Here is a 12,178-nt window from a genome sequence, read left to right on the forward strand (position 1 = left end):
TCGCTGAAACAACAACATATCGGCAGAGACTTAAATGAGCAATCACTCTAGCACAGTCATCATCATATAAAAGATTTGGAACTTTATTCCTAGACAACATCTTTCTGTCTCTGCTCGTATCGGTATCCAAGAAAAAAAAAAAATCTTGACCTGCACAACATCCAGTACATTGTTCTTTACACACATGATGAGTTGCAGAAAGTAATTAACAAGGAGGGTCTGATGAAGACATGTTCACATACTGATGGTGCCAATGAGGTTTAACTAAAAAGAGGCAATAACTTGCTTTTCATTTTTGTCTTGTAACAAAACCTTTTTCAAATACAAAGTATCCTGTCTCTTGGTTTTATCTTTTGCGTTCACCTTTTTGTGTACGCTTCTTCTCCTTCTCTTTTCTGTCTTGTTTGGCTAGTTTGTCCTTCTCCCGCTGCATCTTGTCCCCTTCCTTCTTCTTCTGAGCATCTTCACGAGCCTGGTCCCGCTTTTGCTTTTGTCTGTTCAGCACCTCTTCCACGTTGGTGTTCTTAAACAGGGCTGACACTTTCAGTAAAGGACAGCTGGATGAAAGCAAAAGTACTCAGCTAATTTATCTTTACTACATAATACCACTATGGAGGTGTAAATCATAGGAACAGTGTAGTCAGGGTTATGAAACTATTGCATTATACATTCATATTGCAATAAGTAACACTGAATTCCACATACTTTAGAAAGGATACATTTATCATTTCCGGTAAAGTTATTTCCACTTGTTGGTACCTCTTCTTCAGCTTCAGTGCTTTTGTCAAGGAAAGAACTGACATCTTAAGGATCATGACTGAATGTGTCTGAAGGAAACATTCATTGGATGAGACAACAAACTATTTGCTTTCTTATGAATATGTTCATGGACGTCAAGAAACATTGGTAATTGAAGGGAACCATATGGACCATTCAAGATTTACTGTCTTCACAATTAGCAAAAATCAAGGATATTCCTCTTCGTCCGTTACATTAGCGTATTGAGCAAGGAGGGCTTCTTTCCTTTTCTTCGACTCCTCAGACACCTCCTTGTGTTTCACCACAACCTGAGCTTGTTTTTCGATCATTTTGGCGATGGCCTGGACCTCAGCTATAGAAAAGGAATGACAGAACACAGCCAAACTTAACAAACCACAATAACATTTAGTACCTTTACTTGCAGTAAAAGTACCTGCTTTTCACTGTCAATATGAAGGTACATTCACAGAAGGAGCCACAAGGGCACTCATCTGAGCTAGAGGCTCCAGACAGTATACACATCCTTATGATTATGTACACAGTAAACAATCTCTTTCCAGTAATAACACTGACAAAACAAACTGTGGAAATTACTTTTAGCATAAACACTTCCTCAGACCACAAAAACTTTCTGCAGTCTCAGGAACTGTTTTTGCTTAGTTTTTTCAGGAAATGTTAATCTCTCCCAAGACAAAAGTGTCTTGCACTCTGTTCCAAACTCAAAGGAAATGATTTAAAACTTAAAGAGCTAATCCCTCTGTATGTTTAATTGGTATTAAGGACAGACGCAGTAGCAAGCTGTCTTTTCTATTTAGTCAAGATTTAAATGAGTCGATGAGCCTGCTGGCTTGACTTTGGACTGCTGCCTTTTGAAATGCTTGTATGAATTCTTATGACTATAGAAGTATTTTTGTTTGGACTGCGTTGTTGCAAGGTTTTTTATGTTGCTATTATTTTTGTTGATTTATTGTTGCATTATAACTGTACAGTACTGTATGTGGATGTTCTGCAAGATTTGCCAAGATGCTGCCAACCTTGATTACTGGTTCCCCAAGAGTAGCTGAAATTTTATTCTTACTGAAAAAAGAAAATCTTACATTTCAATGAGATTGGGAATGTGGATGAATCAAAGTTACATAAATACCATCATCAGCATCTCTTTTGGCTGCTGATCGGCTGCGACACTCTGTCCACTGCTTGATGATCTCTTTGCAGACATCTTCCACGGTGTCCTCATCCTGCACACAAAGGACAGTTAAGTACAAGGAATATACTCAGCAGCTGACAATCCAACCAAGTACTAACTACTGTTAGTGTGGGACGAGGCATACTGGGGTGCTTTTCAGATGAGCCCCTACAGGACAACAGCACCCACTGGATTCATTCACAGCCGGTACACAATGCATACAGTCACACTGTGATCACATATCTGTTTTGTCGAGCAGAGGCTGATACAGAGACAGTATTCAGCATGACGCCAAATTTCACAAAGAGGATATGAAAACAGCACATCAACATTGTGTGAGTTCAATTCCCTGTTAAGCTAACAACACACTAACAGCTGGCAAAAGCTCACCATGGCAGCTTATCCTTAATGAACACATATACGGTTAGATATTTCACTACAGACATTATAGAGCACCACTTTAAGTATAACTACACTGGTGTGCAAATGGTTAACCAATTGCCAGCATGTATCTTTAACAAATAGCACCGTGGATTTAGGGGTTCTTTTTCTAAGCCGAATATGTGAAAACACCTTAAGGAGTTGTATTAGGTATCGAGTCAGTGTTGCTTGGTGCCTGCCAGTGCAAGACCACAATTAACTACAAGTTCCAGATGTTTGAATAGGATTTGGCGTGGCAAGAGATAACAGCCTATATCACTGCCTGTGGTGTCTGGGCCTTAGTTGAAGAAACACTGCTGCGTCTAACGTCGATATTTTCCTCCATAAATGACAGCTGACATCAGCGCTGTCACTTAATACCGCCCTGCACACAAGACAGACAACAACATATGGAAAAAACAGCCTCAGTGGCTGAGCGGGACATGCCGCTATGGATACTCACCAGAAATGCGGATAAAATTCCTTGAAGCGCATCTCCTTTTTCCTCGTCACTCTCGTCTTCTTGCAGGACCCCTAAAATGTACGCCCTATACACCTCACGGTCCACTTCTAACGAGTCTAGACGATCATTTAGCCAGCTTTCAAACTCGCCGGCGTCTGACACGGGCGCAGCCATCTTGGCCCTTTGGGGTCCTTCGGTGGCGCACGGCTGTCCTTTGTCATTGCCTGTGAAAAAAGGTGAAGAAAACTGCATGTGTTTGATATTTTAGCTTTTTCGACGAGGTAACCACCCAAGTCCAGGTAACTGAATCATGGCAGTCATCTTGTTATAAGCTAATATACAAATTTTACAGCTGATGGACTGACTATATTAACAAAGTTTTTGTAGCTGTCAAGTGCCAACACAAAGAAGGTCGAAGAGAATCTTGCTACAGACTAAAAAGTCCCATTCATCTCTCATATAGATGCTCTGTGAGTAATGTTTTGCGGCCGAGTTAAGCTAACTATATATGCCAATTTACAGTTTTTCTTAATTGTTGGCATTTCTGAAACATTGGCTACAATCATTACATCAGTCTGTATGCATTATGCAACACACTTTATTTTTCTTGTAAAAGGAAACTTGCTCAAAACATTAGGGCGGTTTTCAAAATTGTATTCTGTATCAATTCTCATTGAGAGTATAGTCCCACAATATGAGTTACATTTCCTCTACAGTAGTTTTCTCAGTTTCCAGCCCAAAGCTTAGTAGCCTATGTTCCCTGTCAAATAACATTCAAAATGAAAGCTGTTAAAGAAAGAAAAAATGCCTCAATACAACAAATTAATGTAAATTTGCAACTACTGTATTTGAAAAACAAAATGTAATGCTCCTGACCATCTACCTCATAATATTTGCCCTTGACATAGACAAAAATCATTTAGCATGGTGCATTCATCCCCTAAGTTACATGTCTCTACTGAGATGTCCTCACAGGCAGTTTGTATAGTTTTCTGTCCCTCTGTCTCCTCCCCATCCTCTGTGATCACCTCTCCCTTTTTACCAAATCACCACATACACATCTTCCAGTTGCATCTCTCTGGTGCTGTCTGCCCTTTTCACATTAAGTAATGCTTCTTACTTTGCTCTCTGCCCCCCCCCCCCCCCCAGAGTAAATCTGAGAACTAAAGTTCATGAGTTGCACCTATAAGCTAAATTACAGCTTGTAGTCTTGTAGTCTATGAACACAGGTCTTGTCAGCTGTCCATTTGAATGAAAATGGCTGTGATAACTTTGTCATGCTGCTAGCCTGGCTTGTTGAATTAATTTCAGCAGCCAAAATTTCAATCAGTGCTAAATGCTCAGTATTGGCAGTCACATACAGTAAAAGCCCTGGGATACTGCCACGAATCCCAAAGTTCTTGATTGAAAATTAATGTTCGATTGTCCCATAGTTTACAGAAGTACCTTGAGCACTAGGCATGCCACTACTGTTCTAACTGAAATTTTAATTTCAAAATAATCAGCTATTCTTTTTAACTTCAGTAGGAAGCTGGCAGTCAAACTGCCTTTGGCAAAACATAATCATTATCACAACATATCAAAATACTGAAAAACCATTCCAACATCTAAGTAAGAGGAAGACTTCTTTGACGATTAATTTGTATGATTGTAAACCTTTGAGAAAGTTATTGCAATGCATCATTGGCACTGAGGTTGAGTGAGACATAAGTATGATAAGACACTTAAGGTTACACTTATTTTTAGTAAAAATGTACCACAAACGTTTGCATTGCTGCAGTCCTTACCTGTGCAAATGGAGGCACAGATGAAATACAGATGTTTTGCTATCAAGAATGGCATAAACAAGTGACATTCTGCTTTTGGCCTCTGGGTGGAAGTAGAGGACACAGATTTGTTTACTCCTCTCAGGGTAGAGACAGAGGATACAGCTGAGTCTTGGATTTAGTTGCATGACAGTAGTTTGGAGCTTATTTAGTATGTGATTCATTGCAAATTGCTCCATGCATGTGCATCAGACTCCATTTGTTAAAGTATAGTTGTAAGCAGAGCTGTGGAGCAAGAAAATGCCCTGCCAGCTGTTTGTTCGTCCTCTTTCATTTGACACTGGGACAACAGACAACACCTCCCAGCTGTTTGAATATATTAAACATGTTTCCATGTGAATGGCTTGATCCTGCTTCCAGAAAACACTTTGAGCAAGGGAGTTTATTAGTTACCCCCCATACACAGCCCACACCCCCCATACACCCAACACACACACACACACACACACACACACATACACACAGATACTCCTCTTCCCACTGCTCCTACATAATGGCTTCACACGTCACTGGCCTTGCAGTAATGAAGTGTGAAGTGTCTGTGACGCCACAGGGAAGCTACCGTGTGGCACTGTACTCTCTATTTTAGTGCACCACCTTCAATTCCTTACAGCCCAGATGCATTTGCTCACATATTTAGCTCACATTGTACTTTCTACAGGCCACATTCCATCTAACTTTCATCAAACACCCTTAAACAATTGTGAAACCAGACTGATAAGTTGGTGCACCATGCTCAGTACTTCCTACGTTTGTGCTTCTGCGCTAATAGTGTTTTGCAGATGTTTCAAATTGGACCATAACAGACTTCATGTTTGAGGTGCTGATGGACATGAATGTCCCACAGTGAAAATGAAGGTGCAACTCAGTGCTGTAAAGAAGTTAGTTAATTGTATACAGTGTGCGACAGCTCCGGTAACAGCACAGGAAACCAAAAAAGAGTAATACACTCTTGGAAAAACATTATTTGTTTCAAATTTAAAATTGGAAGTAGTTTTTCAAAGTCTTAGTTTCATTGATGTCTGTTGGCTCTCACTTGCCTTGTACTATTGCAGGCAGTACAGAATGGTAAAGTACATTAATTTCATGTATACTAACTGCCAAAATAGTGCCCTGTTAACAGAGTGGTGTGCAAGTTAGAGGGAAACTGCCATTACAACAGGCTGCCATAGTCATATTTCAAGCTGAGGGGCCCAGGGTCTATGCATAATGCCATTGCCTCTCATAGTACTGCATAGCTTTAGGACGCCTGTCCTATTTATATTGAGGGGCTGTGGATTGATGTGAAATGACGAGGGCCGCGAGGCTGCTGAGTGGGTGGGCATCCACATGCTCCGCTCCACAGGCAACCCTCTCTTTCTACACACACACACACACACACACACACACACACACACACACACAGATACACTTGTCGTCATGTCCCAATGCCACCAGCCTTAGAAAAGCCCTACAGTCTCAATGTGCAATGTCCTCTCTGTCAACATATCCTCTATCCTAACGTTAATGTGACAGAATATAACCAGAGCCCAGAACAACCAGGCTGAGCAGAGCAATGAAAAACAGCATGTAACAGGCATTTTTCCTCATCTTCTCTAGCAGTTTGCTTCCTTGTCACATGGTACCGTGATGTGTAGCAACATTCAAAGCTTAAAATGCTGGTAATTCTTTAGAATAATATGCTCTACAGATTGTAAAGCTCTGAGCTCTGAACAACAACACAACATAATAATTCTAATAATATTAATATGCTATGTTGCATTTGTTATTGTTAATTGTTAAGGCTCACTGATCCCATGTTACTTAACTCTTATCTTAAAGCCATTTGATCTTCGTATCTTAAAGCCATTTGAGTATCGTATCATAACTAAGCCCATATAGATTAAAGCAATAGTTCAACATTTTGGGAAATATACTACTAGAGTTAAACTATTTCTTGGCTGGGAGCAGTTGCTAGGTAACTAGCGGAGACTCCAGGAAGTACTGTATATACCAAAACGTGGTGTTGCCAAATACACAGCTTCCGTTTGTGTATTGCTCACCAGAGCTACAAATGGAAGCATAATTGTTAATAGCATTCAGTCGTGGAAGAAATACCCTTTATCTTTTATTTAAGTACCATAACACAGTGTCACAATCGTCTATTACAAGTAAAAGTACTGCATTTACTTAAGTACAGAATTATTATCAGCTAAATGTACTTACTGTAAAGCATCAAAAGTAAAAGTACTTATTCTGCAGAAAACGTTCCCGTGTGTGATATATCATTATATATTCCAATATTTGTAGGGATGCAATAAACAATTATTTTCATTATTGATTAATCTGCAGATTATTTTCTTGATTGATCGATAAATTGTATCTATAAAATGTCAAAAAGTACTGCAAAATTTCCTAAAGCCCATCTTCAGGTGTCTTGTTTTGTCTGTCCAACAGTCTAAAAACTCAAAGGTATTTGGTTGACTATCATATAAGACAAAGACAAGCAGAAAATCCTCATAATTGAGAAGTTGTAACTAACAAAAAGAACAAGTGCTGCAGCAAATGTGTATTCATTTGTTTGACTTTTTTCTAATCGTTACTTTTTTGTGATATACTAGTTAATTTAACTTTTTGGGGCTCAAACAATTATTTAAATGAAACCATGTTAGAAGTTAAGAATAGAAATGTCTCATCAACAACTCGTAGACATCTGAAACGTGACCAGGTGATAGACACTGCTTTTTGTAAGAAGTCACAAACCAAAAAGGTTGGGAACCACTGTTTTAATCTTTAACAATGTTTTGTATTTTATTACGTCTTTTAATGTAAAATCTTAATCTGAAAAGTAACTACTTGCTTTAGCTGTCAAATAAATGTAGTGGGATTAAAAAAGTACAATATTTATAGTGGAGTAGAAGTATAAAGTAGCATAAAGTGAGAATACGGTAAAGTACAAGTACCTCAAATTTGTACTTTAAATATAGTACTTGAGAAAATGTACTAAGTTATTTTCCACTACTTATGATTCAGAGAGCCAAATTACTGGTTCTTGTGGATTTTGTCTAGTGTAATCTGAAGTGACCAGATTTGTGACTCAAGTCTGACTCACCTCCACACCTCTGATGGCGAAAGATGAAATTAAATCATTCAATCATTAAATTAAAGATGTTTTGTTTGACTTGTTTAATGATCTGTACAGGACTGCTTGGATTTTAACTTTGCTACATAGCAGTGATGTGCACTGGTTCATCAGTTTGTTGGAGCCCACTGACTGTGTGTCTCTTTGGAGAAGCAAATGTAACTTGAGCTGATAGCCGAGGGAATAATCTGGTTATGTGTAATGAGGGCTCTTATTAGTAGTTATGCATCAGGTTGAGTGTGCTGGTGGTGGACTTCCCACATCTCCCTCTCAGGAGGCATGGTGCTTTTACTCCGCTCATCTAGCTTTTTAGTCTGAGTTGTAGGCAATTAAAATCCCGCCATGTGTGTGTGGAAAAAAGGTAATGAATATGGAACACTAAGTCAGAGAAGTCTGCAGAGACCGCTCGTCGAGTTCTGAGGGTTCCTTTCTCCAAATCATTGAGAAGCACAAAGACCATTTGACAGCGTTTTTTTTCACCCATCCCTCGCTTGGTGTGCGTGTGACTCCCCAAATGTTGGCCCAGAGGTTTTAAAAATGCAAAGCCCATTCTTTCCAGGTTGTTGAACTTCCGTGACCTCTGGCAGTGAGGAGAAACTTTTTGTTGTGGGTTTGGCGCCCTGCCTGGCTGACCGTGCCAGCTCTCACCGCTTCTGAACAGAACAGAGGAGTGATGGGAAGGGGGCTGAGTGGATGTGTCTAGACAGCCAAGTGGAGGAGGGCAAATATTTAGCCATGCCACTTGGGGAGGGGATCCAGGCCTCCTCCCCCGACATGCCTCTTAGCCCCAGAATCAGGCCATGCTTCCATCCTGTTCTCTATGCTGCTTCACACTCTGTATTCAGGGTCACGGATCTCATTTCTTGGATAATATTTCGAGCTGGCCACAGATGGGGAATTAAATTGAAGACCTGGCTTGGTATGGGGAATAAAGGATGGATTTTAGGGGCTTCACAGAGAGATGATATGAAAAGGAAATGGATACTGTAGATTTCGCTGTACTTAGGCTACTTTTAAGAGTCTTTTGTAAATGAATACATGAAACGCTGACTGAGTTTTGTCAGCTTACTGAAAGCAGAACAACCCCTACAGTCATCACTTATTATCCACTGTGACACATCAGTCACCTCATTTTAAAATGAATTGTTATTTTGCTGTTGATAGCTGAATGCAATTTCCCCCCCTCTTCCTTACAAAACAGTGTCAGGATGATATTTGACGGTACTATAGGTGTTTACATGCAAGCATCAATATTTTCCAATATTTCCCCAAATGCACTGCCAAATCAAGCAAATTCCCATGGATTTTCTCCCTGCCGACTGTATTCCACATTTGAATAAGTCTGTAATTAGATGAATTGCTGTCAGATGACTGCCTAACAAGGTCAATCAAATCAGGGTAAATATTTACTCAAGTAAATCAGCACATGACAGTTTATGGTGACACCACGTTGCCACGCTGACAACAATACACATCCTCGCGTCACTGTTCTGGCACTGTTGACACAGAGGGGGAAGTAAAAGTTTGGAGAGAGAGGGAGAGCAGTCCGGTGAGGCTTATGCTCAGTTGTTCATGCTGAATGTTGGTTGGTGCTGCAGACTGGCACTGGTGTCGCGTCTGCTGATGGGCTGTGTCAACCCTGCTCTACTGGTAGCCATCACTCACCCACACATCACACAGCACGGCACAGTATCACACCACCTGTGTTCTCACAGCGTCTTTATGATGATCTGTCTCTGGCCTCCTATTCTTCATCTGGTCCCTCTGCTCAGAACCAGTAAGACGAGTTTTTTTTTTTCTGATGGGAGAGAGCTTAACACACACTTGTGCATGTCGAAGAGGAAATCCATCAAAAGATTTTTTTCTCTAACCATGAGTAGCCATCCAGCAGTACTGAAATGAATAGTTGATTAATCAATAATTTGATCTGCAGAAAATTTTCCTGTGACAGTTCTGTTAATAGATTAATCATTAAAGTCATTTATTAAGTGAAAGTGCCATACGTTTTCTGGTTAGATGTGAGGATTTCTTTTGCTTGGACTTTCACTGTCATGTAATTGTACGTTGAATGTCTTTGGGTTTTTGTACCGTTTTCAGTGTTGACAACTTGGGATTGGCATTTGTCATTACTTTCATTTTCTACCATAGACTAAATGATTAATTGATTAATCAAAAGATAATAGATCAATAATCAGTCTCTGCAAGAATTTGGGGTTTTGTGATTGCAAGAATTTACTCAAATTCAACCAGTTCTGGTATTATTTGTGAGAACTTGCAGTTTTGTCAAATTCTCCCAATATTTCTGCAAAGTATGGTCAAATCGGAACAAGTCTTACCAACCACCAACCTTTGCCATATAAAATAATTCAACTTCTAAAATAAAATTCTAAAATAATACGAGTTCTAAACCACTGTTACAAGCTGAGGCTCGAAGCACTTTTTTTGTGCCAGATGTATCTTATCAAGCAGAGCCCCACCAAATAAAATCTCAGCAGTGACCCATCAGTAATCTAATATCTTAAAATAACAATTTTGTTTTTAGTATTCAGCCTGAGAGGAAGTACTACCTGGTAAACCTAATTTAGGGCAGAAAAGTCAACTGAGAATCTTCAACTAACTAACTTTTAAACACACTGCTATTTTCTGAGTTCTTTAAAGAATTACAAATTCTTCATCACCACCACAAATTTCAGCAAATGTTTTTCAGAAATCCTGGAGCAAATTCTGATAATTCACCAAATTTGGTAAGTAATAATCACAACAAAACTCCTGGTGGGACCAGATAATGACATTTGTCTTCCTCTCCTCTCTAGAGCACAATACTGCACATTTGGTGAATTTCAGTGCTGTATGTCACACAGGCCCAATCTCATAAACACTGCACACATTTGTGGATCCCACCCTTCTGAGTAAATTAAAGCATTTGTGTCACTTTAATGTAAAGCCTTGTAGGGCTCACCCATCTGTCTACAGTTGTGCTGTTACAGTGTGTGTCATCAGAGTCTACAACAGCAAATTACAGCTTATTAGTACCAATACCAGCAGTGACAGCATTTATCAAGGAAAACATCTCCTACTCTCCCTAATTGTCCCCCTCAGGGCCCACTGTTATGTGGACCAGTATCGACGGCCAGGCAGTCATTAGGACATCACACTTGAGCTGATATGCAGGGATTTCAGGGGACATGTCTACCCTGATTGGTTAATTTGATGTGAGTAGAATGACACCTCGTCTGGAGCCGATGAGGTATTTATAGTCTGGGTGAGGATATCCAGACACTCAGCGTTAGTCTGTGTGCTTCTGTTCGTGAACTCCTGATAGAACACTGCCCATGGGAGCTGGTGGCGCAAGCGGGGCGGGCCGGGATATGAATAGCTGGCAGGGAATAGGGTGCCGTAGGTGGAAAGGGCAGTGAAGTTATGCGTCAAAGAATGAGTAGCTGATATTCAAGTATATCTGTCAGTCTCTCCTGGCCTTTAAGAGTGAGTGACAAAGGGCGCAGGTCAGCCCGGCCTGTCTGAGCTTTTTTGTCTCTCCACAACAATGGGATCTTGTCTGATACAGATATGCTGCCTGTCTGTCACTTTTGCTCACTGATATTTTGTCACTTTTGTCTGTGCGGCCAGTACTGCGTGACGCCGGCTCATGCACCTTCACATGAATGTCTGCTTCTGTCATCAGATTGTGATCTCCAGTCAGGTAGACTTGTCCCCGCTGCTGCCCCTCGTTCATTGCGATACCTCCCTCTTGCCACCTTCCACTTCACGCTGCTAACATCCTCAGGGAGTGATAGATAGAAATCTGAGTCTTAGCTGGGCTCTCAGCACCCGCTCAATGTCTGCTCCCAAATGCTGCGATTTTTTAAAAAGGGCTTTGCCTCTGAGGCACCTCTTAGCCCACATCTCCTGTTCTCAGATTCCCACGACTATCTACTACTGTAGGATTGCACACCGAAGCAATTTGCCTCAAGTGTCCACAGTCTTGTCTCTTTCACCCTCGCACCAGGAGCTTACATCCCATCATTTTTCACACTGAGGACCATGCACCTAAATCATGCCTTTTTTCCCAATTGTTCCGTTGACAAAGCCTAACTTTTCTTTCCTGCCAATTAAAAGGCTTTGATGTCTATCTGTGGAATGGGTGAAGCAAGAAAAGCATCTCTCTTCTGCTGCCTCTTGGCTACCAAAGGCCAGACTTGTGCTGGCAGAAGATAATCAGCAGTTCTCACACAAACAAGATAAAAAAAAATTGAGAGGATTTACTCCCATCCTGCCTGTCAGGCAACCCACTGAAGACAGGGGAATTATTTTGGCAGCAACACTAATGTGGTGACGGTTGTTGTTTCCTAAACTGATTTCCTTAATCCTCCACTTGTTCCACGCTTTGTAAACATGGGGGCTTG

General features: G+C 40.6%; 1 protein-coding gene and 1 long non-coding RNA gene across 8 annotated transcripts in view; one reads left to right on the plus strand and one right to left on the minus strand.

Annotated features, from left to right (window-relative positions):
• Positions 1–62: 62 nt before the first annotated feature.
• ccdc43 (coiled-coil domain containing 43) lies at positions 63–3,057 on the minus strand. Of its 2 annotated transcripts, none has more exons than XM_044180153.1 (5): positions 2,829–3,051; positions 1,904–1,997; positions 976–1,111; positions 720–775; positions 63–534 (listed from the first exon to the last, which is right to left on the minus strand). In XM_044180153.1, the coding sequence occupies exons 1-5, from the start codon at positions 3,000–3,002 to the stop codon at positions 347–349; spliced, it is 648 nt and encodes a 215-aa protein (XP_044036088.1). In that variant the 5' UTR covers positions 3,003–3,051; the 3' UTR covers positions 63–346. The 2 variants fall into 2 exon arrangements, with proteins under 2 accessions (XP_044036088.1, XP_044036089.1); XM_044180154.1 differs by having other exon boundaries at positions 409–557; positions 706–775; positions 2,829–3,057.
• Positions 3,058–9,300: 6,243 nt separating this feature from the next.
• Positions 9,301–12,178, plus strand: part of LOC122868342 — a 67,282-nt gene continuing 64,404 nt past the window's right edge. For 5 of the 6 annotated variants that reach the window (XR_006376084.1, XR_006376086.1, XR_006376087.1 and 2 more), the window contains exon 1: positions 9,301–9,552. This is a non-coding gene — a long non-coding RNA (uncharacterized LOC122868342). The remainder of the gene's footprint in view (positions 9,553–12,178) is intronic. The other variant, XR_006376083.1, reaches the window with a different exon arrangement.

This window comes from Siniperca chuatsi, linkage group LG21 (genome assembly GCF_020085105.1).
Source record: "Siniperca chuatsi isolate FFG_IHB_CAS linkage group LG21, ASM2008510v1, whole genome shotgun sequence".
Classification (NCBI taxonomy): Eukaryota; Metazoa; Chordata; class Actinopteri; order Centrarchiformes; family Sinipercidae; genus Siniperca; species Siniperca chuatsi.

Coding starts and splice junctions, on each gene's coding strand:
- ccdc43 (XM_044180153.1), bottom strand. CDS start 3,002: ATGGCTGCGCCCGTGTCAGACGCCGGCGAGTTTGAAAGCTGGCTAAAT. Junction 1,998..2,828: donor GAATTTTATCCGCATTTCTG/GTGAGTATCCAT, acceptor CTTTGTGTGCAG/GATGAGGACACCGTGGAAGA. Junction 776..975: donor AATGTAACGGACGAAGAGGA/ATATCCTTGATT, acceptor TGACAAAAGCAC/TGAAGCTGAAGAAGAGGTAC.